The sequence below is a fragment of the Ascidia mentula genome, chromosome 5 (genome assembly GCF_947561715.1).
Source record: "Ascidia mentula chromosome 5, kaAscMent1.1, whole genome shotgun sequence".
NCBI classification, from domain to species: Eukaryota; Metazoa; Chordata; class Ascidiacea; order Phlebobranchia; family Ascidiidae; genus Ascidia; species Ascidia mentula.
The window spans coordinates 4,095,849-4,122,165 of NC_138570.1; the positions used below are offsets into that span (position 1 = coordinate 4,095,849).

At 38.3% G+C, this 26,317-nt stretch overlaps 5 protein-coding genes across 5 annotated transcripts; 3 read left to right on the forward strand and 2 right to left on the reverse strand.

Annotated features, from left to right (window-relative positions):
- Positions 1-358: 358 nt before the first annotated feature.
- On the forward strand, positions 359-4,341 carry LOC145902585 (uncharacterized). The gene is made up of 5 exons (XM_082990618.1): positions 359-507; positions 1,809-1,900; positions 2,515-2,682; positions 3,277-3,402; positions 3,635-4,341. The coding sequence occupies exons 1-5, from the start codon at positions 430-432 to the stop codon at positions 3,831-3,833; spliced, it is 663 nt and encodes a 220-aa protein (XP_082846744.1). The 5' UTR covers positions 359-429; the 3' UTR covers positions 3,834-4,341.
- A 296-nt stretch (positions 4,342-4,637) lies between these two features.
- LOC145902089 (mitochondrial 2-oxoglutarate/malate carrier protein-like) lies at positions 4,638-6,938 on the reverse strand. Its single transcript, XM_082989947.1, has 8 exons — positions 6,818-6,938; positions 6,600-6,752; positions 6,357-6,484; positions 6,118-6,287; positions 5,959-6,049; positions 5,721-5,820; positions 5,615-5,666; positions 4,638-5,440 (listed from the first exon to the last, which is right to left on the reverse strand). Exons 1-8 carry the CDS (start codon positions 6,877-6,879, stop codon positions 5,282-5,284), a joined length of 915 nt encoding a protein of 304 aa, XP_082846073.1. The 5' UTR covers positions 6,880-6,938; the 3' UTR covers positions 4,638-5,281.
- Positions 6,939-7,432: 494 nt separating this feature from the next.
- Positions 7,433-7,777, forward strand: LOC145901983 (glutaredoxin-like). Its single transcript, XM_082989814.1, has one exon. It carries the CDS (start codon positions 7,433-7,435, stop codon positions 7,775-7,777), a length of 345 nt encoding a protein of 114 aa, XP_082845940.1.
- A 353-nt stretch (positions 7,778-8,130) lies between these two features.
- Positions 8,131-11,197, forward strand: LOC145902227 (exocyst complex component 4-like). The gene has a single exon (XM_082990109.1). The coding sequence runs from the start codon at positions 8,141-8,143 to the stop codon at positions 10,967-10,969; it is 2,829 nt and encodes a 942-aa protein (XP_082846235.1). The 5' UTR covers positions 8,131-8,140; the 3' UTR covers positions 10,970-11,197.
- A 39-nt stretch (positions 11,198-11,236) lies between these two features.
- On the reverse strand, positions 11,237-26,254 carry LOC145901580 (bridge-like lipid transfer protein family member 3B). Its single transcript, XM_082989314.1, has 31 exons — positions 26,064-26,254; positions 25,822-25,984; positions 25,579-25,617; positions 25,423-25,511; positions 25,005-25,113; positions 24,354-24,443; positions 23,832-23,978; positions 23,051-23,233; positions 22,519-22,678; positions 22,015-22,101; positions 21,410-21,544; positions 21,252-21,310; positions 20,905-21,046; positions 20,230-20,432; positions 19,822-19,900; positions 19,559-19,643; positions 19,271-19,401; positions 18,611-19,138; positions 17,960-18,042; positions 17,542-17,687; positions 16,813-16,976; positions 16,278-16,490; positions 15,812-15,941; positions 15,164-15,379; positions 14,697-14,862; positions 14,244-14,400; positions 13,707-13,877; positions 13,453-13,532; positions 13,215-13,323; positions 12,497-12,849; positions 11,237-12,263 (listed from the first exon to the last, which is right to left on the reverse strand). Exons 1-31 carry the CDS (start codon positions 26,105-26,107, stop codon positions 12,201-12,203), a joined length of 4,524 nt encoding a protein of 1,507 aa, XP_082845440.1. The 5' UTR covers positions 26,108-26,254; the 3' UTR covers positions 11,237-12,200.
- Positions 26,255-26,317: the final 63 nt, after the last annotated feature.

Sequence of the window (26,317 nt, forward strand, 5' to 3'; positions counted from 1 at the left end):
ACATTCATCAGTTTTATTAATATGGAAATATTGTATTCAGGGCAACTATTAGGTCAATTATTTGCTTTGTGAAGCATCAACTGCCCATATTCACGAGCAATGAAGAAGTTCACCGTATTCGGAAATAAAACGCAATTTGTACCTTACAAGCACAACCAAATGCGTTCGTTGCAGAATAAACAACTTTTGACAGGTGATAATTCGCAGATATACAGAGCATCACCGCAAAGTTAGTTTATTTGCTCCAACGCTTTTTTTCCACCAAGTCGCAGTCGAGAGAAAAGTGACATCATGCAACTTTCGTCACGGTAAGTTGAAACACTGGGGTTTTCATTTGAAGCGAAAAAAGAGGAACCCCACGGGCAACAAAACACCAGTAACAAACAACTATCAAGTGGTTACACTGGGTACAGCGTTGCAATCGTTGTAATGGATTACCCAAAGCAAAACGACGATTACGAAGTTACTTCTTTACCCTACTTCCATGCAGATTTGACAAGAGTGCAGGTAAGCAATCGTAATAAAAATACGTCCCTAAAGGGATACGGTACATATGGTATTCGTTTATACCATTATAGGCTACTATGTATACGATCATACGTCGAACTACTGTACGTTATAGTGTGCCAAATAATTGGATTAATTTTTAAATCGTTTTATGATGCAGACCAATTTGGCCGATGGTTTTGGCAACACCAATAATTTACAGGTTTTGAACAAAGTGTGCGTTAAAAAGGCTTAGTTGTGCATCGAAACACGACTTTCAGTGGTTTAATTCTTGTCTGAACTCTATATAACAACATAACCAATGTAAAAAATGGAGTTTTATAGTTCGCTAACCCATAAAACTTATGGTGTAATATCGATAGGATGTGAAACAAACAGCTATTGGTCCTTAACAGCAATTATATCTGAATGGTTAACTTTTGGACGAACACTGTGATTCAAATTGTTAGCACAACACGAGACAAAGAAGTATTGCCAAAAATACCAACGGAAAATGACGTTACGCCATTTTGTGTTGCCTATTGTGCTGCTTACGACAGCAGGTCACGTATACACAAATACAACGATGTAGGAGACGCATCACTTACCTGCACACAAAGGCAATTGAAACCTTAGCGCGGTTAAATGATTTACCCACCTAGGCGTTGTGGCTAAAATTGTACAACAATGTGACAAAGGCTAATATAGGTCAGGGGGATATGGGCTACTAATTCACAAAAATATGCTTTGTGTAATGTTGATTAAAGCGTGCGGAAAGAATCCTTATATTTGTGAATCAAAACACAACTTGCAGAGGTTTTATTCCTATGCATCCTAAACCTTATACAGAAAAGCATTGGCGATACGTTAAATATTAACCAATGTTTTTCCGAAAAGCTTGCGCATTAGAGCAACCTACTCCAATTTAAACGATAACCCATTGTCGTGTAACAATTGAATGATGGTCCAGATAGACATGCTGGTTAGACGTCTGAATAGTGTGATCCATGTTGCTCATGTGTAGTATTGCGACAAAGTGCCAATGCGGGAAGTGGCGAAATCTTTTTCTGTTATTTGTCTTTAGTTTTACATTCAAAACCACAAGTGCAACGGTGTGGAACTCGAGAACGCTTCACTTACGAACAGCACACAAACCTAACCGCAATCAAAATATTCCCACAAAGGAGATACGTTGCTTTATTACTAACAGAAATAGGCCCTGCTTATGAAATTACATTTCGGTGTATCTGCAAATATTTAAAATAAAATAGTGGCTAAGATAATTCCGGCTTCTTTTCGAGCAACATTTCGATTTTTTTTAGGCGGAGGATATTTTGAAAAGATACGTGGCAATACCGCATCACTTTCTCCTTCGTTGGAGCAGCAGCTATCGCAAGATAGCAGTGTCGTGCGTGTAAGTGTTTTCGTGTCGAAACTTTAGGCTACGAACATACTGCAGTTCTGTTTAGACGCAAACATTTTGGTTAATGTCGTTCTGCATTAAAAGTCGAAGTTTGTGGTTACTATTTATAGGGTCAATGCCTTATTTCTAAAAATATATTAATATCAGCTTTGTAAGGTTCACAGGCTTCACAGCCTAGCTAGATCAGCCACTTTTCCCGACAAGTCGGGCTGAGATCTGAAAAATCAAGCTCCCGGTGAGGTTTGAACTCATGACCGGGGGTAACCAGGCCCAATGGCCTGACAAATGAGCTACAGGAGCTCAGTGGTTTCGCGGGGTATATCGTGGCCAAGGTACACTGGTGCGCAAGAGCACAACTTGTCAGGCGACCTTCACATACGTGGGGGATCTCCACCGCCGTAATCAGACAACGCAGAAGTAATATCACGAATTTCGCATAGCAAGGCAGGATAGCCCCACTGCGCAGGCCCTTTCAATGCCTTGGCTGCAAAGCCTGTGAACCTTATGATCAAAATACGAGAACTGAGATCGCCAAATAAAAAAGACTTGCGCAGTGGGGGTATGCAAAAGCATAATATTACTTCTGTAATTTATTATATATGCAGAGTTAACGGCAAAAAAGTCAGGCACGCCCTCATACTCCGCACTTCCACTGCTGGGCGATTCTATTTGGAAGATGGTCTTGTCTTCGATGCTTTAAACGAGTTGATCGATCATTATTCACGAACCGAAATCCCAAACTTTACCAACAAAAGCCTTCACGTAAAACTGAGGTAACGTATATAATATACTCAAGTGCATTGTCACGGAACAGAGCAGTTGAAACTGCGATTTCTCATCACCTAAAAAGCTGTACATGCAGTGCTGAAAGTATAAGCTGGGACGCTCCGAGACGCCGCTCTGATAAGAATTTAACAACTGGTGTGTCCCATGCAGTTGTAAAAAACTTAAATTTAGTAAATTTATTTACTCACCTATAGAATGCGAAAAAACACTAGTAAATTTTTTCGTGTAAATTCTACTGTTTCGGATTTTTATTTTCAACCCTGTGTAAAGACCTGTATATACCTATTACAAACATCTTACAATGAATTATAGTTGCTTGTGGCCACTGGTCAGTTGAACAAGTTCATGCTAAATCATCACCAGGGCGTCGCTAGCGTACCGTCCTTATTTGTAACTGAAGGTCTTTATTTTTAGCCCATGTTAAGCTATTTTAGCCACTGGTTTCCTTATTTTCGGTGCGTCAAATTACATATAAACAGTAACAACATGGAAGGAGAAATCGTATCCTTTTCTGTCGTCATTATTTTCGGTTCCACATCGATGGCAACCTTATGGTTATGGGCTCTCATGTGTGTTCTCAGATACCCCGTCGTAAGGTTCCGTCGCCCCGTTCCTCGACCGTGGGAGCAGGATGTTGTCCAATATTCAATCAATGAGGAACATCCCTATAACGAGATCGGTGAACACTTGTGGGGAAGTGCCTTCAGGTAATTATACAGAGAATGATTGGTGCGGTAATATGTCTTCAAAGTATATAGACGTGTACGCCGCTTGTTTTTTTGTTTTATAGCTCGTGATGCATGACACATAAGGTTATTTTAATAAAAATAGTGCTCATAATACGTTACCACTAAGTTACATATTAAAAAAGCTATTTATAAACGATGCTATTAAGGCCACCACTGCACGATGCAATTGATTCCATTTATCTTTTTATAGAACTCCCAACACCTTTCCGAAAATTCTGACCCCTACCATAAATTCTTTCACCCCTACGGACGAAACCACAGCCAAGCTTACGTGTTTGGAAGATGCTGCGAGCACCGAAACAAGATACCTGACAATGTCGTCTCGCGCCACCACCGAAAGTGTCAACCCGCCGCCTATTCCTGACCGAAAGACTTTGTCGTGCAGATGATGATGCTTTGAAAAACAAACAGTAGGCTTTAATTTTGGCCTTACAAACTCTACATGCTGGCCCCAAGTGAGGGTGTGCAAACGGACCAGGTCTCATACGAATCTATATAGGTGCCCCATAAATATCAAAGGAGGGTTTATAAATATCATTGTTTTGTAATAAGCTAAGGGATTATTGTTGCCTTGTCCCCTCCAACCCTGTCCAAAAAAAACGCATGAAACAAAGGTTAAGATACAAGGTCAATATTCAAACTTAAAGTTTTTCCTTATTAATACTAATCATTTGCTATTTTGTTGGTTTAAGCTGTATTTTCTTATTCTTTTCTATTGCGTAAATGATTTATTTTTGTATATTTCGTTTTGGCTGAGACACCAGCAGCCATTGTTCTTTTTTTCATTGCACAAGCAACCAAACAGCGTTTTTTTTGCTTTTGTACCTAGATTTTTGCTTGCCTGCATAACAACATTAGCTTGTCGACTTGTTACTACTCAAAAAATAAACTTACAAATTCCGCTTTTCGTTTTCAAAATTAAGAAACACAGGATGTAGTTTGCAAAGCGCAATGTTTACCATTCAAGCATGGGGACAAATTACTTTACACTCCGGTATGTAATAATTCACCTGAAGGGAAATGTAACGTTTCACGGACTATGTTAACTGCTAAGTACCTATAGTAAAGCATTTTATTCAATTTTTTCAGTGCCCTTAATTGGGCAAATATACCCGAAGACGATCGCCATAAAAGTTGTTTATCCCTATACCTGGAAGACAAGATTTTCAATAATACACGTGGCCTTGCGCTACGAAACTGCTGTATTCTGCTGGTAAAGTAAATGCAATAAAACAATCCGTAGAAGTCCACAATAAGAGACACATCACATTCACAACTCGCAAAGTTGGTTTGGGAAAAGCTAGTAATAGCATAATGCATTTTGCGCACTCAAGACAACGGTAAAAAACTCCACTATTCTTTGTCGGCATAAAACGTATTGTATGACAGCATCCCAGCAGAACTGGCAAATTGAACATCGAAAAAAAAACAGAAAAGCCACACGTGGCTGTAGCAAACGTCCTACATAAGGTCTCTTAATCAATCGTTCCAAGCGATAAGACGGAAGGAAGAGCTTTTAACAGAGGTCGCACAAATCCGTTGCATTCTGTAGACTTCCCAAATTACACAGTAATCATCGAGTTAATATTTTGTGTGTTCAAGGTGATTTGGATTGAAGGCGTATATAACTGGTTGCTGATCGAATGAGAGTAATAAAAATATATAAGCAAAATCACCAACATAGCATTTTGCTACAGCACTTAATTCCCAACACCGCAATTTGCAGCACAATAACAAGTACGAAGTCTTATATAGTTTCTGAAAAATAGACACAGTACTGCAACTCTGGTACAACTGACCAGAAAACAAATTGCTAAATTAAAAAGCATTTATGAATTTAAGCTTCTTTCATAAACCGGTTTCTGTAAAACTTGTTCATCTGTTCCAAGAATATGAACGTAAGAACTGTGTGTGGTCCCAAGCGGAAATAGTAGGGAGTGAATCCCTTCCACAAGCTGAAGACCCCTTCGTTGCGAATTACTTTTCCAAAAACATCCTGAAATATAGAACATATTAAGGTCAATAGAAAAAGACAACCATTCATGCAAATGTCAATGTAAACAACTGGAAAAAGCTTCACAAAAAAACTAAGGAATTGCCAGCAGTAAACATTTTATAGTGCACAACTGTACAACATGCCAGCTTCCATAAATTGAACGCCAAAACTCACGAAGGCGCCTTTGTATTCTGGCACTCCATTCACAATCTTCATGTTTTGTATTCTGTAAACAAATGAGGTGGTTACATAAGGCTGATACAGTTCACCAAAGTGTCACCTTGTCTTTGCAATGTCCACTGGCATGGAAGCACATGTCGTTACAAAACCACTTATCATGCTTGCAACAAAGTGACAGAAAATACCATCTTTAAAATAATCTGTAAACAAGAAATGTTTCATGTGAAAGAAAATATGAATGACTAAAAATTTTGTTGTGTCATACCAGATCACAATGCTATGATAACTTGTGATAAAGTAAAATGAGCCCAAATGTAAATACTCATACGTAACATTACCTGTTGATAGAAGCATTTGTTTTGCTTGTGAGTATGATGCCAGCTGTGCTGCGTTTACAACCACAGCTCGTCCGATTGTGGGAAGACAACCCTTAATGTAAAAAAAATGATTCTAAAAATCATATCTCTGCAAGGACCACTGGATTTGGACACACTTACTCTCCATAATGTGAACAATCCTTCCTCCGTTATCATTCTAGACAAAGCATTAAAGACACTAGTGTAACCTCTTCGCTGTTCTACAGGTAATCGTCCATCTGCAGTCATTCTAATAAGGGATATCTCAGCAGGTGTACCCACAAAAGCACCACATGCTCCAGCAGTCATTCCTGTAGCATTATGAATATTAGATTATTTCAGCATAAATGTTGCAAATTCCAGTTTTACATTTTACATACCAAGTGCGGCTTTCTTAAAAAAGTTGGGTGGAGTTCCATCAGGAGAAGAGAAGGCATCAATCAGGTAAGTGTAGACCCCAAGTCTGGTTGTTGTGTATGTGGCTTGTCTCAGAAGTCCTGCAGACAATCTGCTCGAATACAACAATTTGACCCTCTTAATCAGCCTTTTTATGTAAAAATAAATTCACTTCAAACTTTAGTCACATTGTAATATATATACAATTATTACCATGGGAAGATTACCCAGTATAAATTCCAACTATTCCTTCACTCTTGAGGATTTTTGTGACTGCATCAGCACTATTTTTGTACATCTTCTGCTGTCCACCCTCTCCACTTAACTGGAGGCGATTCTTTACGAGGTCCAGCGGTTGGACAAACAGGGTAGCTCCCATTCTACATATAAAATAATGCAGTTTATAAAACAGAATTGCTGTTGTTAACAAAGTTACTTCACATACCCTGCGGATCCTCCAAACAAGAACTTAACTCCAGTAGGAATAGGCTTTTGTTGTTCTGGCATGGCTAAGTGTGTATAGATCTACAATTTGTTAAAAAGATTAGGTCTATTTAGTAACGTCTGCAATACATAAATAGCTATTTTCATAACGCATATGATATGAGCATAATTTATTTCTCTACATAATGTCGAGAAAAGGCTGCACAACAATACAAGCAATGCTTATGGCTCGTTATCTGTGACGAGAATTTGCACCTAGTGTTTACAAATCAATACCGCACAGAACGCAAATTCTGAACGTAAGCATACAGATAATACGAAAACACGAAGACTATAGAGCATATATGCTCTGCAAGAATGATTTTTGCAAATTATGCAACAAGAAAATAATTCTTCCTCTGTGACCTCACTTATTTTATGCCAACGCAAAGCACATCGCTGTGCGTTCTTGCGCTGCAAGCGACCTGACAACCGGCATGTCAATATTTGCATCAAAAACGTGATGATCAGCAACTGACATCTGTCAATGATTTGACAAATAAGTCGCAATAGCGACGATACTGGTCGGGATCGGGAAATCCCAAATTACACCAGCAACTGCTAAATTTTCGGAAAGATGGGATCTTATCAAGGAAAAACTTACGACAGCAAAGAAGAAGCGTCGGAATTTGTAAAAAATGAAATAGCGAAACATCGTGTAATTATGTTTTCAAAAGTGACCTGTCCTTATTGCATCCAAGCAAAGAGAGCTTTTAAGAGTATTGACGTTGAGTATCATGTCGTATCTTTAACCGGTAGACCTGACCGTGACGTCATACAGGACGTTTTGTTGGAAATGACAGGGGCGCGAACAGTACCAAGGGTTTTCATAAACCAAAGGTGTATTGGTGGCGGAAGAGAGACGGCTGCTTTAAACAAACAAAACAAACTGAAGGCTCTTGTGATGGAAAACCCTGAATAATCTTGTTGATTTCAACTAAATGCCAATAATTCAAATATGTTTTGTATTTGTTTTTTTCTAATCATTTAACTACGTCCATCTCAAGTATTACGTGCAAAACTGCAAATGCAACCATTTTTATGAAATAAGTTGTCAGTATTTGTGGTGGTTATTTAGTTTTTTTGTATTACTGATTGTTTTATGTAATATTGTATGACCATTGCAGTGTTTATATGCATTGATTTCTGGTAGGTTACTGTTATTTTAATGGTCATGTTAATAAACCAGTGAATTGTAACAAACCTCATTCATGTAAAGAACATGTTTGTGTAGTTTTCACTTCATTAACAATGTATTTTTGTTTATTAAAGGAAACAGGCAATAATGTCTAATCCTTTTGAAAATGGCTCTGCTTCTACTTGGGATGTTAAAACGACTTCAACCTCAGGAACGAAGTCAATGGCGGGTGTGGGAAGGGCTGGATTTATACGAGACCCTTCTGGTCTTCTAATGTCAACAATCAGGATTCTGTCTAACAGTGAAGATGATCACCAGAGGGAATTGGAAAAGGAAAAATTAGAAGAGGCATTTACAGAGACCGATGAAAAGCTTGACGAACTGGTCGCAGCAAATTATGAAGAGCTGGCTGTTTCCATTAAACAGTTTGGCAAGATTGGTGATCGCATATCTGAGTCAAGAAGGAGGATTAAGAGAGTAAAGGAAGACCTTCAACAGTGCAAATCTTTGATGTATTGTAGACAGGATGAGTTGCGCAAGTTATGGATTGAAGGTGTTGAACACAAAAAGGTTCTCTACCTACTAGACCAAATTGAAAGGGTCAAACAGGCACCACAAAAAATTGAGGGCTTTCTTTCCAAAAAGTTTTTCCTCCATGCCACAGAGCTAATCACTCAGACCTTGTCATCTTTGGATGGCGAGTTGATTCAGGTCGAAGCGCTGCATGACACAAGAAATGAGCTCCTTGGAAAAAAGCTTTTGATGCATGAACTTCTCATTAACGAGCTCCACAAGCAAATTTACATCAACAGTTTGAGCAATCCTGGAAAGAAAAAGGCCCCTTCTACAACTAAACCCCCAAAGCTGGAGAGAAAAGATTCATTTGAGGATGAAGGAAAGATTGGGAAGTTTAGCAAAGATGTGACAGACCTAGAGGATCTTGAATCCAATCCAGATGATGATCCTTTCCAGTTAATGACAGTTTTGGTCAAGTCTCTGGCTTGTTTGAAAAAGCTGCCTGAAATGGTTGAATCCAACAAAGCTAGAATGGACAGGCATATTAACACCCTGGTAACCCATACAACTGTTGAAGTTACCGACACAGCATTTCAGGATGAGCAAAAGAGTGATGACAATCCCAAGCGCTTGTTGGAGCTTTTAAAGCTCTTATTCAAAAAGTTCCATTGTGTGGTGAATGCCCATTACCACATACTCAAGTGCGTGCGGAAAGTTGTATCGAATACAAATGCTGAGGTGCAAGTGTATGAGATAGAAGATGTCTGGGAAAAAATTCAGTCTGTGTTGCAAATACTGTTGCATGAGTATTTAGATGCTGACAATGTGTCTGCAGCATCACAACAACTGGGATTTTCAGAGTCTGGCAGTCTTTCTTCACATTTTACAAGAAAGCGTGCAACCCGACCAACGGTTGCCAAGTTGTTTCGTTTTGATGGCTCGTCCCATGCAATATCAATGAACAATTATCTCAGAGAACAGCGTGCCCAAAGGCGCACCAACTCCTTGAACAGTCCAACATCTCCGCTGATGGACCATGTTCTGTCCACACAGAAAGTCTGCAAACCAAACCCAAGAAATATTACTACAATCTTTGGTCCACTAAAGAAGTTCATCAACGAAATAGAAATCTCACTGGACTATCCTGAAGGCCGAAAGTGTTCATTGCATGAGTACATAACTGACTATGTGCAAGACGTCTTTATCAGGCAGATCCAATATGAGCTGAAAAAGGATTTTGATGCGGCCCTTAAAGTAACTGAACCTCTCAAAGTCCTTGCTGATGCCAGCATGCAGAAAAACATAGCTAAGGGAAAAAGTTTACTGCAAAGTGCAGTGGTGGCTGACCAGTGCATGTGGTTTCTGTTTGATTTAACTGCAAGCTTGGATACTTACCATGACCATTTCCTCACCATGGCTTGTTCCCTAATTCAAGAATACAAAGAAATGTCTATTCAGTCGTACAGAGGTGTGGTGCAGCCTGAGTCTGAAGACCAAAGAATTGTGAGTGCTTCGTGGGTCCGCGAAACTGATGTAAATGAAGCACTCAGGAGTCTCGAAAACTGGAAAGCGCTGTACAGTTCAACCCAGCCACAACCAAACCAGATGAAAGATGCATATTTGGAAGAGTCCCAGTTTTTCATGGATAAGCAAGGGTCCGATCAGTTGGGCAGAAACTCTCTTGTGGAAGATCCTGCAAGTCTGAGGGACATTGCCTGTTTGCATGAAAGCCTTGAATGGTATTCAGGCCAACTGAAAGTTTTCATTGAAAAGATAACAGCCTATGCCCCACAGGACACACTTCAAATGCTTAAAAGCCTGCATCAGGACTACGTCAGGATGGCCGAGATATGCCTGCTTTGCTTACACATTGAATTAAGGCTTTGTTGCTTTTATCATCTTACTCCAATGCTGATTAACAGCAACTATGATATCCGTGGATTGGAAAGTATGGAGCACGACTTTCAAATTACCAAACTAACCAAGGATCTTCAGTCAGCTGAGGAAAACCTTAACTCCTCGCTGCAGACCTCCAAGTACAGGTATATATTTGATGGGCTTGGCCACCAAATTGCTGCCATCGTTATTGGTGGAGTTAAGCACATAAAACGGATTTCGTCATCGGGAATCAAGAAAATGTGCAGGAATATTTTTACCCTGCAACAGTGCCTGACAAATATCACTGTTTCTCGTGAATCCCACCTCGATATGGCAAGACAGTTTTATGAGATGCTGTATCTGATGCCGGATGACCTGCAAGTCCAAGTAGTGGAGCAGGGAGTTCGCTACAACGAAGAGGAGTATGTGGAGGCTCTCAACCTCCTACACAGGAGCAAACCAGGATCGGGAACTGACAGCGTTCAGTTGTCGAGAGCCCAAAGGCTACGGGCCATTGTTAGAGAGCAGACTTACAAGCGAGAATTTGCTGAACAGATGCAGCAAAATAGCGCTGAGCAGTAATATGTATGTGTGATTTCAATGCAGTGCTCTTCATGTACACCAAATCTAAAAGTGCTTTCAAACACATACACGGAGGTGCCAAGCAGCATTGTTGATTTGTTTCATTCCCATGTCCTACAACTGATTTGTTAAAGAAAATCTATCAATATATACCATTTATCCCTGTTCTGTCCGCATGTGCAATATAAATGCTCTTTGTTTGTAACCACTGCTTATTAATAAACTTGATCTCACAAAATACTCGAAAAAGTGTATTATTGGATTTTTTATTTGCATTGCAAGCAATCAAACTCATGTTGATTAATTCACAGACCTCAGTTGAGCACAGTGTAATTATCCATGCTGTGAGTTGCATAATAATTATGTGGTAGTTGTTGCCAACTGAAATTCAGGCATTTTGTCTTGTACCTGAAAACGGGAACAATTCCCATACTTTTAATGCATGTAAAGAGGACAATAATGTAATAATTTTTATATCTGCCATGATATACAACTGGCTGTACATATACATGTGGTAAAAGATTTCCATTTTCAAAGAATTAATAAATATGGTTAAACCAGGTTTTAAATCAATAAGATTGTTCCACAAATTCGTGGCACATTATGCAATAGTATAGCCATTTTAACATATGCAGACTACCCTTGCATCTTAACTGTGGATAAACAGCACCCTATGTTGTTAACATTGCATCAGCACCCTGTGCTGAACATCGTGCAACACTTGCATGGTAAAAATTAAATTCACGTGTTGGAATAAATTGATGCATTGGGATCAACAATGGGCGAAAGTTGGTGTGACAACGCAAATCATATGAAAGACAACCAAGCAAAACAAAAACAAGGTATATGCATTGCAAGAAAATCGACACAGCATTGCACTTGCGAAAAGACAGCACATAGGTCATGGGCACATTTAAGGAAAACAGCGCTGCAGAACAAAGAGTACCTTTGCTGGTTTTTGGAAGGTTGTAAGTTTTGCTACAATACTGAACAAAGCGCTTGGTGTGTATCAATATTTAAAATAATATTCTACTTGGAACTGTAGGGAATATTTGTGTTATTGCAAAAAATGTTCCAACACAGTATTGCAGAGTAACCAGAAAAGTAACTGTTCGGATGGTCTGCCAGACAGCTACTTAGACATGAAAACAGAACACTATTTTCAGTGAGTAATGAGCACTTCTGATTATATCCTGGAATCAGCATCACAGTTGCATTTATGCGGTTTGAATCATGTCTTTGATGGAGAAACCTGTTTTCGTAATACATTCTTTTCAGATTGCAGAAGGTCATCCTTAAAAAACAAGAAAAAACGTTATTGAAGTGAATATTGTTTTATGTCTTGATTTTACAGGTAAATCAGCTTACACACAAATAGATGAATTGAAACAAAGATAATGTCAGTTAAAAAGACTTAGTGAGACAATTTACCTGATTTTATGCCATATAATTATAGTATGAAGTGTATCTAATATGTTCGGTTTGAAACTATTAACTTGTGTAAGTTTGTTTTCAAAAAGGAAATACCTGCACCATTTGCAGTGCAACAACCAACGTATCTCTTTCCCTCGTCATCTCCATTAACTTCCTCTTGACTTCGGCCAATTCCCTTTCACTGTCATATTGCTGTTTACCTTTTTCAGTGTTTGTCATAATGACCCCGAGCAATGGGTCTCTTAATGGTTTGGCAACGTCACCATTTGGAATAAATACATGATTTGCGCAAGGTTGTGTCGAAATTTCAGATTGAAGCTTCTCATGTTCTACAATACAAGGGGGTTGTGTATGGTTGGTGAAGGGAGCTTCAGTTTGATTGACAGGCGATGAGGACTTTGCTGTTTCCATTACTAAGCTGGCGAGGGATTCTGCAGATGCTTCACCTACGCAATGAAGGAAGTGTTTTGTATTATCATCTGCATAAGTTGAATGTTAGAACAAATCATTAGGATGCAGTTTCTTAAACTTATAACATGAAGCTAATTTACTTTTAGCAGACTTTTTAATTGTATTGTTAACTAATCCCAATGTGATTGAGTTTGTACAGGGAGAATTTAAGAAGCGCATGTTGTATAATATACAGTTGTCAGACAACTGTTGTCTTAGCTTTGTTAATGAAGAAATTTTCATTTATCAGTGATTTGAACAAGCTGTTATATTTCCTTTTGTTCTTAGTGCCATGAAAACGCCTAACAATCAGATGAAAAAGGTTTTATTTTTTTCCCAATATGCTTCTCATTTTCCTTACTTGAAATATGGAAGGTTCCGTCATCAGTTCGTTGAACGGATGCTTTCTGAACATGCAGCATTATTGGGGGCAGTCTGGCACTTGTGGGGTACTTTGGTTCCTCGTCATTCTGCAAAAGAAGTTTGTGCCAAGAATGCAACTGATCACTAAGGAAATAGTTGCCATTACCCCAAAAAAGCCCAATAAAAGGAGAGACTTTTTGACATGAAATAGTTGCGTTTGGTTAATAGTTACATACGTTTATCGTGAGGTGAACGTCATTAGCTTCAATCTTCATCGGCATTACATCTGGGACTTTGTCATCCTCGAGAAATGCACCTTAACGGTTAAAGATTTAGACAAATTTCCCACATCGAATACATGCATTTTACATTTTTATCGCAAAGAGATTAAAAAATACAGTACGTACGAGGTTATCTATACTTCATATATGGGTTGTGTGTCTTGACAAAAGTTGTCGTTGAAAGGTTTTTTTTAAATAAGGAACGTTACCTAAACTTGCAAGGGAAGATGCTCTCACAGTCTCCCTCAAGTGGTCAACGTGAAGCTGCAACATTCCAGTGTCGACGGCAGCTTGGGAAAACCTCGATGCGTTTGGCCCCGAGTCGATCCGCATGCGAACGCACGGGAATGTTGAACTTGTTGTTGAATGATTTATCTTTCCTGCAATAGAGATTTTGAGATTTATGAACCAAAAAAACATCTTTCTCAATGTACTAGTAAGTACATGCGCGATACGACGACTGTTACGTCACGTCTGTTGGTACAACTTGTTTATTATCATCAGAATACTTAACGAAATTTAGTAAAAAAAATTGACCAAGAACGTTGTTTCTATTAGTAAGAATTACACCTTGGGCCAACAGCATCAAATACTTCAATCCTATGTGGATTGAAGGCCGTATTTTTTGCATTTAACGAAGGACTACAAAGACTAACAATAGAAAATTACTAAATGTGTAATATGTTAAACAGGAATACGCAGCCAAGAATTCATCAATATTTGTTAAATCGCACATTGCTACCAACCTGGGGTTGACAGAAGAGCAGACGCTTTGTCCCGGGACATATTCCCAAGCTCTTGTAGCGCCACCTGGTGTGCAACTAAGCGCACATTGGAGCTTTCACCACAGGCGTCCACACACAACTCAACACGACTCTTCGTGTCCAGTTTCAAAACCGCCACCTGGAAATATTTGTGCAAATACAGCTTTTTATACGTTATAGTGTTACTTACACATACATATGTATGACTGCCTGGCTTCTAAAATACGAATAACCGTTTAGCGAGAAACACATGTTAACCCAAATTTTTTCAAATGATCGATTTAAGGATATACCTATTATCTTTGTACAAATACTACCAAAATTAGCCAATAGTATGCTGAAAAACGAGAATGGCCGATTTACGGCACCAAAAATGTTTAAAATATTTTCTGATTCGGAGTAACATGAGCCAGCAGCGCAGAGTCGAACAAATACCTTATCGGAGCCGAATTTTTGCATCGAGTCTTCTGAGACCTGAACACCACGATCGACCGTCGACAAACTCTCACTCGACGAGTAATCGACGCCATTGTCGCCAACCACCGTTATTTGGGAATCCACCATGCTTACAGGCTCGTCATCCAGTGGGTCGACTTGTCGTCTGTACACAATTAAGGATGAAACACCATTAAAGGAATTATACGTGAAGGACCTTAAACATGGAAATTTTGATCGATCTGATTAAGAGACCTCCTAAATCATCCTTTTCCAAAAATGTTTTCTTTTGATGGTTGAGACTCAATTCGATATAAAATAATCAAGTGAGCGAAACTATATAACTTGAATGTTAAACACTTTCGGTTGTTGCTGCCAAACCAGCACCTAAAACGCAATAAAAATTCCCGTAAACACCTCCTTGCCTTACAACTATTGCTACTACTTTACATACGAGCAAAACTTACGATTCAGACACATTGGAACTGTTGTTTAAAGAAATATGGGGCCTCGTCAGCTGGGGTTTTGTGTTTGGCGGATCGACATCGAGCACAACGAACTGGTTGTCGCTACTGTTGCTTGAAGCTAACGACGCGCGGTCATCCTCTTGAAAGGAGACGGAATTAATGGATGAGTCGAAGGATGCTGTGTCATAACCGCTGCTGGTCATGGTTGACGACCTGCTACATACATATGTGAATACGAATTAGAAACAGTGAAGTTGTGAAGAATGTGATTGTTGTAAAGTGTAACAGGGCAAGGTATAGAGTTATAGTGGCGCTGCAGTCGTATATTGCTAAAGTATGGAACATCCGAGCCTTCATGACTCCAGGATAGCGATAAGATGATCCTATACCTTGGGACGATCCCATACCTTTCAATAGGTGCAAAATTATGCTGTGAAATGGTAAATAGATAATTTAGAGATGTCAGAATGAAACCGAAATATCCAGAGTAGGGCATTTGTCTAAACTTATTGAAGAGAAAATCATCAAGCTGCTATAAAATCACTTTAACATCATCGGCGTACATACACACACGTAACTTACGAAACAGAGAGAAGTGGTGATTTTTTATTTGATTGAAAAAATCAACCAATGAAAATATCAACCAACCTGGCCACGTTTTCACACGAAGCACTACTCGTAAGGGGATTTCCCTTCAAATTATTGAATCGGTTTTGGACTCGATCTTCTGCCTTGCGTCTCAGGGTTACAACGGGATCTGTCGCTCCACGTTTCTTGCCTGGAAAAACGAAATTTTGGTGAAATAACTTTATTAGAGAAAGCAATGTTCCTTCAGTTGATCGAAGAAGCAAAAATTATTTATTTAACTTTATTGAAATTTGCGTTTGGAGGTCAATATGCTGTTTTCATACATAGAGTGCTTTAGTCGGATAACTAACTGTGCAAACAAACGTTTCTACTTCGTGTCACTGTCTGCAGCTCACTGACCATTGTTGCACAATTAATTCCACACTAACCAATTTTGTTTTGAAAAAACAGTTTTTCTCGGTATTTTTAGCTTAAATCAATTTCTGCGAAGTTAAAAAAACAACACAAGTATTTTCTCAATTCTCACCAAACGTTGGAGAGGAAGGTAAAGATGATCTTTCCCCTGACAGGGAAATCGAGGGAGAGGCGATATCGTCTGGAGGTAGTTTAACAACAGAGGGAGCTGCAAGAGGTATATCATCACCAAGAATGCTCACCGTACCAGAGGAACTACAGACTGACGGGGATGGGGTCGGTGGCCGCCTGGTTGGGCTTGACGAAGGATTTGAAATGCTCGGACCTAAAATAGAGTGTGGTATAAATATATAGATTATATTGCGATCGATGTGGTATCAAAAATATCGACGACTGAAAAGGATACGATTTAACTTTAATGATGCTACATTTTACCGACATTGGAACTTGATGACATTTTTCGTGTCAAAATGTCTGACAAATCATGTTGGCGAAAAAGGATATTAAAAAATAAAAATATTAACGCCCCTGTGGCAAAAACCGCTCGAAAAATGACCACAAATAAGAACAAATCTTAAAAAGGACGGTATGACGACACTGATTTATGCAAGAAAACCGCGGAAATGATGAATTTTATCTGTGCTTACTCGGTGTGGAAACGATAGATTCTTGACTTTGCGAGGCGGACATCTCTGTGACGTCATCAGGCGACGGTTCGAGAACGAGATACAAACTTGCATCGGGAAGGTGGATTCTGACGCCACTCGACATCGGCGAAAGACCGGCAGATGTTTGTGAAAGATTCTGCGCACTAAACATAAACACAATACCGGTGAAAAACCTCCTGAATGTTTGTACATATTGTGGTGATTGCCCTTCAGTATACGGTTTTAAAGTAGGGTTAATATGGGTTAAATCTGCATGGATACTTGGAGAACTGAAAAGATAATGCGAAAAATGCTAATGACGAGGAAGTCTTCTTGGCGCGCTATATAACGGTGTACTTCTTCGTACTGCGGAGGTTGGTGTTTATAGCTTGACGTCACGCTCGGTGTAATGTGGGCGACAGAAGTTTCATTCCAGTGTATTACTAACCGGAACCTACAGTCGACACTAACCCAACTGAACTTCACAACGAAGTTTCCTTATAGGGTAAAGGTAAAAGTGTTTTGCAAGTGGAATTCAACTTTAATACCGCTAACACTGAGCGTTTGTTCAACTATTGCGATATGCATTGTATCTGTGCTTTGGTTGGGTTTGTTAAAATAATTGATAAAGTCGAAAAAGAAATATTTAGATATGAAGGAATCGCATCAGAAATAGCAAGGGCACATAGCATGCAACTGGTGGAAGATTAGAATACGATTGTTTGTTACCTGGTGTTTAGGGTACCATTGGACGATGATTTATCAGAGAAGATTGCGTCGGTGTCGTTGAAAACCTTCTCCCCAATACTCTGAACCGATTCAGCCAAGCGAAGCAGGAAGAGGAACTGGTGGTGATCCAACATTAAACGAAGAGGCTGAAAATACAAAACAAACAAATTACTTTATGTCGACCCGATTGGTTAATTTAAGATTTTCACACTCCCAGAGTTGTAAACATCAGTGAGTTTTTGTTCTTTGTTTATGTGCCACAACATTGTCCGCATTGCTTGATTCGCATTTCAGACCTCCTGATGAAGGCTGCTGCATAACAACCGAAACGCCGATACAATAAAATTTGCCAGAAGAGCAATATTCAGGAATAAGTGAGTTTGTTCATTAAGATATTCTCAAACTCAAAAATATTTACGCTGTCAGTGTCGATAAGAATGTTGGTGGTGGGTGAGCCTTTCATTTCCGCACATTTTTTTGGTATTGGCTCGACTGGCGATTCTGTAAGTGCAAAAGACAACTTGCTGGTGTTGTAAGAGCACAAAACAAATCATGCAATGCACACTAATTGCTCTACCTGGGACTACACATCAATTTAGTGGAAATTATTCTACACATTCCATTAAACAATCGTGCTATACAAACACATTTTTCATTACAATTACTTCTATCTGCAGGACACACATAACCTAGAGTATGATAGCCCTTCACCAGTATACATAGCTGAAAATGTGTATTGCTTTAAAATTATGTTTCATACAAATGCAGTAAATGCAATCTCAGTGCCCACTTTTTGTTTTAAATTATTCCATAGTGCTGTGACATAAAACATTTAATTTAAGTTCAAAAAAATATAAAGAATACATTAAAGGTTTTGCTTTGTTCAAATGTGGATTAATTAATGTCAGCTTTGCGTACACAAGCAATGCTAAAGTTAATATATAAGAATAAGATATTTAACTATGCGAAAGCGCAGAAACAGTGAAACAGAAACCCACAGAGACAACACAGCAAGTGATTTTGAGCATGCTAGTCGTGAAATAAATCAGCAACGACAGCCACAACAAACCTTGAATTGTACCTCTATAAAAATCAAGCAACTTCTTATTACGCGATGGCCTTTCTCCTTCATCTTCTGCCGAGTCACCACTTTTGTCTTGACTCAGCTCATTTGCAAGGGATGTCGAAGTGCTGGGAGATTGAGGCAGTGGATTGTCAGACACAGGGACAAATTGTCTGGGCTTTTTCTTTGTTTTCTTGTCCTGGTCATAGGAGATTATATGGTCTTGACTTTCAATGGTTGCTACATCATATTCATCAGGTAAAAGTCGATCATCTTGATTAGACACTTCCCCGTTCGTGTTCGACACAAAGTGGTTTTCACTTTCTGCAGATGACACTGAAAAAGTCAGTGGGTCACTGTTTTTTGAGATCCACATTGAAATTGGCAAAGAGTCTATAAATGGGCAAGTCTTGGGTTGTTTGGATGGTGAGTGTCCGGTTTCATTTGGTTCAGATTTCATGATGAAATCTACCCAGACCTGACGGAGCCACACAGACCAGACATCATGTATCGCCTTATGCTTCAATGCTGCACCTAAAGGTTAATATAAAAATTAGTTTACTTACAGTGAAAATTATGCATCACAAAACAAGGTTTTGCAGTTCAATGTTAGTGTTGCAGATGCTTTCAACTGCACAACCTGAATATCTAGTATACACACACTACCTATCAATCTTGGGCAGGGCATACTCAGTTCTTTTTTGAGTGGAATGTCTTCCCCGTCTGCATGACCTTGAAAGCTCTTGTGAAGAAAATCAAGGTCGTGTCCTTCATCATGAGGAAATATAACAGAGTTTCTGAAAGATAGGAGATTTTTTTATAAATATTAAACATACTGCAGCAAGCTACATGGGACTGGTTGTTTTTTAATATTGGCCTTATTTTATAGTATTGTCATTGTTGGCACTAAAGTATTTTATGGATACAGTAGTCCGAGTCCTTAAAAATGCTTACTTGGCCATAAACGAGTCTGAAATGGTCTCCAGAAGTTTTGCAAGAGATTTCCTCTCTGTGTTTTCACCTTTTCTGCAGTTGGTAACTGTGGACAACATACAACAATGCAACTGGCAATACTTCATACTGCATTACAGTTACACAGTGGTGGATCTATACTGGGAATCAGCTCGTATTCTTTGCAAACTTTTTAAAACATGATGAACAAAAATTCTTGCAGTTTTTTTTACAAAAACCTAATACTGGGTGTAATTGATTAATACCAGTTGCTTGTGAGATTTGAATTTCAATTCCCTCGGGGGTTTTCTGATCACCCTTGTCAACTGCTGAAGGAATGAATATCTGCAACCAAAGACTTTTATCAGCACTTAGTTTTCTTACCAAATGATAATGCTGTATATAGTGTATAACCGTGTACATGGAAGCAAATAGAACAGAACAATCAGTAGCCAAACACTATTGAAAAATACTGTGTAAAAAAGTGGTTAAAAAGCGGGTGCCAATTGTGATATTGAGGGCACAATTTTATGATGATATTAAAACCCTCCTCAAGAATCAGACAGAAAAGCTGATTGCAGTATTCATGGTGGTCCCTTATCGGTTTGCTCTTGCTGCCATTTTAGTGTGCAATATCTTTAAAAAGACAGGAAAGCGCTGTATAAAACATCCACCTTTGGCATAAGTGTCTCGATCCTTATATCAACATGGTCTTCTTCTGCGGGATCCCCCTTAGCGATGTCAACTCCAAAATCTTGGAGCATTCTCTGCACCGATCGGATGGTGGAAAGAGCAAGCTGGTTGCACCAGAGGAGGGAGGGCCAGTGAGCACAAACACTTGGAGCATTTACTCTCAGAAAAATGTTGTTGTGCGGAGCTAAAGAAACATTTTTGATAAATTAAAACAAAAACAATTGAATGGAACTAAGTTTTTGTGCAATGATACAAACATGAAACCAATAGTAAAACGAGGGGCAACTTGAAAGATGAATGTGAAAACAATGCAAGTAAATTAAGTTCAGTAGTTCAACACTTGGCTGAATTGCCCACAGGGTACAGTATAGGGGGTTTGTGTACGGAGGGGCCGTAAAACAGAGACAAATGACAATTGCACGTTGATTAAGGCGAGAGATTATGGTGACCTTTTTATATAGTATTAAGAGTTTATTTCCATTTTCAATGACAAGCTAGTGCAATCAATAATCACAACTATAAAACACTAGACATAATAAGTACATATTGGATAATCCACTGCCAGATAACAATCACAGCAGAGTGCAGTGTACGACGAGGTTATTGATCAATTGAAGTGTAATGGACATTGAATGACACTGATGCACCAAACTTACCTGGATAATCTCTGCCGTCAGGAAAAAAATAGTCAGTGATAATGGCGCACCCAAGTGGCATGTCATCGGGGAGTAACAACTCCTTGCGTTGGGAGGAGAGGATTTTATTGTCTGACCGTTCTTTGTCTGATGACGATGAGACCTAAGACACAGAATGTGATTAAACATATTTTTGTGATGTAAGTTTCTTTTATAGATTAAGATGCAACAGAACTTCAAGAAGAAACATTTTTTGGAAGAAGTAATCTTTACTCTGTTTAAAACAACACCAAAATTGTGGATAACATTATGCACCATTACTGCATTTCCTCATTTAATACATTGTATGTAGATTACATATTTGATACCTGACTGACTTCCAGATCACCAAGTCTCACAATGAAACAGCTTTCCAGCAATTTAGAGCCTGCAAGACATTTATTGGCATTTTAACATTACGTTTTATTTAAAATATACCAGACAAAGCAAATATCTGCATTGGACTTAACTTGGAAATGAAGCTTACCAACATATCCAGTTGCCATTGCTGCTTTTTTGAGTTCAACAAAATCTTTGCGGAATTGTCGAATACTTTCATCTGCCCATTTGTCCCTTGAGATTGAAATTTCACCGTAACGCCTGAAGTGTTTTCGACTTGAGCCTGAATTAGTACATTTGATGACCAAACACATCATGACAAATTACTCACTACTTATAGATAATGGAGTTTAAATGAATCTAATTACTCTTGATTGATTTTATTTGAATAATCAAATGTACAAACAGATGATGCCTTTTGATGCAAAATATACTTTTCCAAAAATAAAGTAAACATTTATAAACTCAATAGATCTAATATGGTTGAACTTTTCATAGAAATGCTGCTAGCAGATAATTATCATATAATTCATTTCTTATTTATAACAACTTTGGATAGTAAATAATCTACACAATGCGGGCAATTTAAAGTTATAAAATGTCGTGGTTTATCATGTAGCAAGATCACAAAACAATGTGGTATCTCAGTTACTGGATTAATTCCAGTTTCCAGTAAAACCGTAATTCAACCAGGTGGCAAACCTGTGGTGTTTACACAAAAACCTAATTTGAAGAAAAACTTGTTGTTCCTACCTGCTCTGTGGTAAGGGTAATGATCCACTTGTACAGAGAAGAGAGTGATGAGAATTGCCCCACCTTCGACCACTTTCTTGTAAGTAGCTGAAACAACAAACGTGGAAATAGGACATATTGTTCCTCTTTAAATAAATTTTCTACCGTTGTATTCCAAAAATACTAGGAAAGCAACCAATACATGGCAGTAATACGAGTTAGGTTAAAAATTTGCGAAATATATTTGTCATTATGAAGGGCAGGAAAAAATGGATTGTATGTGCACTTGAATTGCAACATCCTTTCACAAGAATAATCCATTGTGTTCAATGAGAAGATTAACATCTATATTGGTTCCTATTGGCAGTAATGGAAGGTCCTCTATGCAGGAAATTACAGCTTAAGGTCTGTAGAGTAACGCAATACCAAACATAGCAAGTCACAACAAGACTAAATAGCTGAGTCGGACCACACACAGATATTAACATTACACAGTGGGCAATGAATTTTAGAGACCCTTCCAACCTTCAGAATTGTGGTCAGATCCATCATCACATATGTGCAAGTCTATTCTGTCAATATCCACGTGAAATGACGTCTCAAGTATCATGTGCTGGTCGAACTGCTGGTTGGTGGAAGGTGATGTCATGATATCGTGTGAAGCAGCTGCCACTGGCGAACTAGGCTGTAACGGTTTATATATACCCACTGCCATTTTGTTGTGTAATACTCGGGTATGCTACCATAACAGGTCTTACACTTGCCCTTGCGTATGTGATTCTGATGGTAACTCTTATTATGGTAATTATGGTTAAATTTGTTAATTAATGCTTGGTAATACTTTATTATGGAACTATACGATGTATGTTATATAAAGCAGAAAGCTAGTTCTTGTTTAGCTATGTGTTGTTACAATTTACCAAATATTTAGAATGTAGTGTAAAACAATACACAAACAACCAAACACCCAATTATCCATTATAACATGTCAATTGTAATGTCAATTTATAATCTTGACTAAAGATTAAATAAAAACAGACAATAAAGGCTCAATTACCACATTGGTTGCGGCTTGATTTGCGGCCCTGTCTTGCTTGGACTGCTGTTCAGAACGTTCTATCGTCTCGCGGATAGTTTTAACGCAAAGTAGGGCAGATTGCACCTGGGCATCCGTCAAAACCCACAGTAGATCATCAAATTGCACATGTAGTTGTGAAGCCAATACCGAAAGATCGGAAACCTAAGAATATCCAAAATCGTTGCAATAATTTTTTTTTCTAACAACATATGCTGCTGTATGTTAGAAATCAGCTAGTAGTGAGTTTGTTGTTTACACAAACAGAAATACAGAAGTAAAGTATATTTGGTAAACCTCATGGGACCAATAGCCCGAGCTGAGTACTTGCCTGACTGTCATAAAATAGTAATTCATTTTTAGGGGTCAAAGACATTTGCTAGCATTCCTTTGCCACATTCAATATTTTTGTTTACTTCTTTTGTGACACAGCTGGTTTTTACAAGCGAAATGAATGGCATTGATTGTAGGCAATTGCAAAAACATTTAATCAAAACATTTTGCAGTAAGATGAAATTGCCCCTTAAAATATTCATGACTTTCCATGGCAAACAGTTGTGCAGATGCCTTTATTTAAATAGGAATCAATGACAAATCAGCCAGCTGTTTAGAATATGTACCTTACTTACAGAAAAAGAAAGTAAAATAATAATTGCCCACAATATATTTTGAAACTTGTTTATAGGAAGTGACAACATGTTTTCGTATGCTTACATAAACATTACACAATGAAATAAAAATATGAGTTCAGTAAAATACATACCTTTCGGCGCAGGACAATCTTTATTCTGGCTTGGTTGGTGATAAGCCTTATTGGAGTGGTCATGATGCCACCATGACCAGTTTTGGATGTAACACTGTCAATGGCTATTCTCATGGTCTGCCATGTAATCTTTTTGAATGTCAACACCTGATTCAAAAGGAACAATATGGTTTCATGTTGCAAGGAGCAGTTTTAAGCAGTTTCACCTAAGGAAATGCAATGTCATAGGAGTGGTGAAACTTTTTGACTAACAGGCCTGAGATTTCTGAAAAATTGAGAGCCGAGCCAATCGACCATTTAAGTAAAAAGTGGAATAAGATCATTTACATTACTGAACTAAACTGTTGAGAATATACATTTAAAGCTGTACCCAAAATCTAAAAAAATGTGCATCAAAAATTACATTATACTTTGTGTTGAACAATTTTCCTACGTGCCACTAACTTATACCAATGGTTGGTGGGCCAAAATAAAACAAACAACATGATGGGAGTTCGTCCATGTTAAACACAATGCACTAACCTGTCCACATTCCTTGTTCAAAATTCTTGTCAGTCTCAGGTCCGCCTGTTTGCCAGCTGGGTCTGTGCTGTACACCAAGAGTTGGGATAGCTGAAAAAAAAGCAAAATCTAAAAACACAAATCAAATCATGTTTATTTTTGCTGAATAAAGCAACTACGCGTAAGAACAATATACAAGGAAATAAAATGGCATGGGCACCGATAAAACCATAAGGCAGTGTTTCTTAACCTTTTTTGGATCACGAACCCCTAAACCTTTCTTTGAAAAGCTATGGACCCCTTTGCAAGAAACACATTGCAAATGTCGAAAAATTAAAATTCGTTGACAGCGAAACCTTATGGACAAAGGAAAATACGTGGATTTTCAGAATAATTTTATTTCGTTTCATGGACCCCTTAATGCATCTTCTCGGACCACTTGGGGGTTCATGGAACCCAGGTTAAGAACCCCTGCCATAAGGGTTATCGAGTCAGACGCCCATGTAAAGGTGATTTCCTCATGGAGAATACGACATGTCTGAGTTTGTTGTTGACAAAACCTTGAGCAAACGAAAAGGTTTCATAAAATATCACAATGAAGTCTACATTAAATTAGGAAAAGACCAACAGTTTTGTTTTTGATACAAGTAAGGTAGGTATGTGTGTATATACCTGAAATTCTGCCCTGAACACTGCAGATGAAAAGTTAACACTAATGGAGTTGATCCGCAAAGCAATTCCTTCCAGAACTTTCTGGATGAAACCATAACTCGAGTCCCCACTAAAACAAACATAATTTACGATGTATAATGTGACAAAAATATGATTCAGCATGATATGGTATTTTGTTTGTTAGCATGTGTTAATTCAAAGGATGTGTTTTAGTGGCTATTGAATTTAAGCACTTAAACTCTCCCGAGAGATTTGGCATCTGGCCTGGCAAAGCAATTATCCCTTCCTTTGGGAGTTATGGCAATCAAAGTGTACAAGTTTAGTTATGTAAAAATTAGGGTAGCTGTTTTGCAGCAGTGTTACAAAAATTGCAAAAATATTTTGGTTTATATCACAAAATAGGATAAACAAGTCTTACCTCGATGCAGATGCTTCAATTGGCGATGGACCATTGGGAGGTCGTGGTTTTTCACATGTCACCATATCAAGTTCAACTGCATCTAAAAACTAAGCACAGGGCCTTCGTAATTTGCCATGTATTAAAATAAACAGAGCTAGCAGTTTCTTTACTTACAATTGTTATAGCAGTCCCTTTGAGTTTGGTCCAGGGTATCTAAAAACAAAGGAAAATGTTTCAGTTTCAAAAACACTTTGTTTCAAAAATATTGTCGGATGTTCTGCACTTGTATTGACTGTTTACAATTTCATTTTTCAAAGCACACAACTTTACATTATTAGTTTAATATTTGAATTTATCCATGAAACTGGTGTGTTTTTACAGACAACGAAAAAGAATGTTCTTTACTCTAAATCTTACCTTTACATGCACTTTATTGCATTTTGCATGGTTGATTTGAAGCCATGTTGGGAGGTTGATCAGGTTCTGGATGGCAACACAATCCAACTCTAGGTTGGAAAGCTCACCCTCTCCACGCAAGGTGCTGAGCTGGATGCTATCCGCCGACAAGTTTTTAGCAAACCTGAAAGTGCATTAAAGATGAGTTACACACTAAATGTTGGGCAATAGGTTATAAATGTAAGCAGGGTAAGACAACTTACTTGGACAGGTGCTTCAGTATTTGCTTTTTGATTAATCCTGCCATTGTTGTCTTTGACAAAACCAAAGCAATAGTCACATTCGAAAACAGGAAGACACGGACTCCGTAAATGTTTCAACTCATTTTATGTCATTTGCTTTCAATAAACTTCTTGATAACAAAACAATGGTACTGATAAAAGCATACACAATTAATGCGATCTGACAAACAAAAGGTTCAAATAAATTTTGTTTCTTCATTCACGTGCTTTCAACG

What these genes read in the sequence shown, in the direction of transcription:
- LOC145902585 (XM_082990618.1), top strand. Translation starts at nt 430, where the DNA reads ATGGATTACCCAAAGCAAAACGACGATTACGAAGTTACTTCTTTACCC. An exon ending in CAGATTTGACAAGAGTGCAG is followed by an intron (nt 508 to 1,808) that starts GTAAGCAATCGT and finishes GATTTTTTTTAG; the next exon opens with GCGGAGGATATTTTGAAAAG. An exon ending in TTGTGGGGAAGTGCCTTCAG is followed by an intron (nt 3,403 to 3,634) that starts GTAATTATACAG and finishes ATCTTTTTATAG; the next exon opens with AACTCCCAACACCTTTCCGA.
- LOC145902089 (XM_082989947.1), bottom strand. Translation starts at nt 6,879, where the DNA reads ATGCCAGAACAACAAAAGCCTATTCCTACTGGAGTTAAGTTCTTGTTT. An exon ending in ATAGTTGGAATTTATACTGG is followed by an intron (nt 6,485 to 6,599) that starts GTAATCTTCCCA and finishes GTATTCGAGCAG; the next exon opens with ATTGTCTGCAGGACTTCTGA. An exon ending in CAGAATACAAAGGCGCCTTC is followed by an intron (nt 5,441 to 5,614) that starts GTGAGTTTTGGC and finishes TCTATATTTCAG; the next exon opens with GATGTTTTTGGAAAAGTAAT.
- LOC145901983 (XM_082989814.1), top strand. Translation starts at nt 7,433, where the DNA reads ATGGGATCTTATCAAGGAAAAACTTACGACAGCAAAGAAGAAGCGTCG.
- LOC145902227 (XM_082990109.1), top strand. Translation starts at nt 8,141, where the DNA reads ATGTCTAATCCTTTTGAAAATGGCTCTGCTTCTACTTGGGATGTTAAA.
- LOC145901580 (XM_082989314.1), bottom strand. Translation starts at nt 26,107, where the DNA reads ATGGCAGGATTAATCAAAAAGCAAATACTGAAGCACCTGTCCAA. An exon ending in TGAACAAGGAATGTGGACAG is followed by an intron (nt 23,979 to 24,353) that starts GTTAGTGCATTG and finishes CTTTTGAATCAG; the next exon opens with GTGTTGACATTCAAAAAGAT. An exon ending in TCAAATCTCACAAGCAACTG is followed by an intron (nt 19,644 to 19,821) that starts GTATTAATCAAT and finishes TGTTGTCCACAG; the next exon opens with TTACCAACTGCAGAAAAGGT.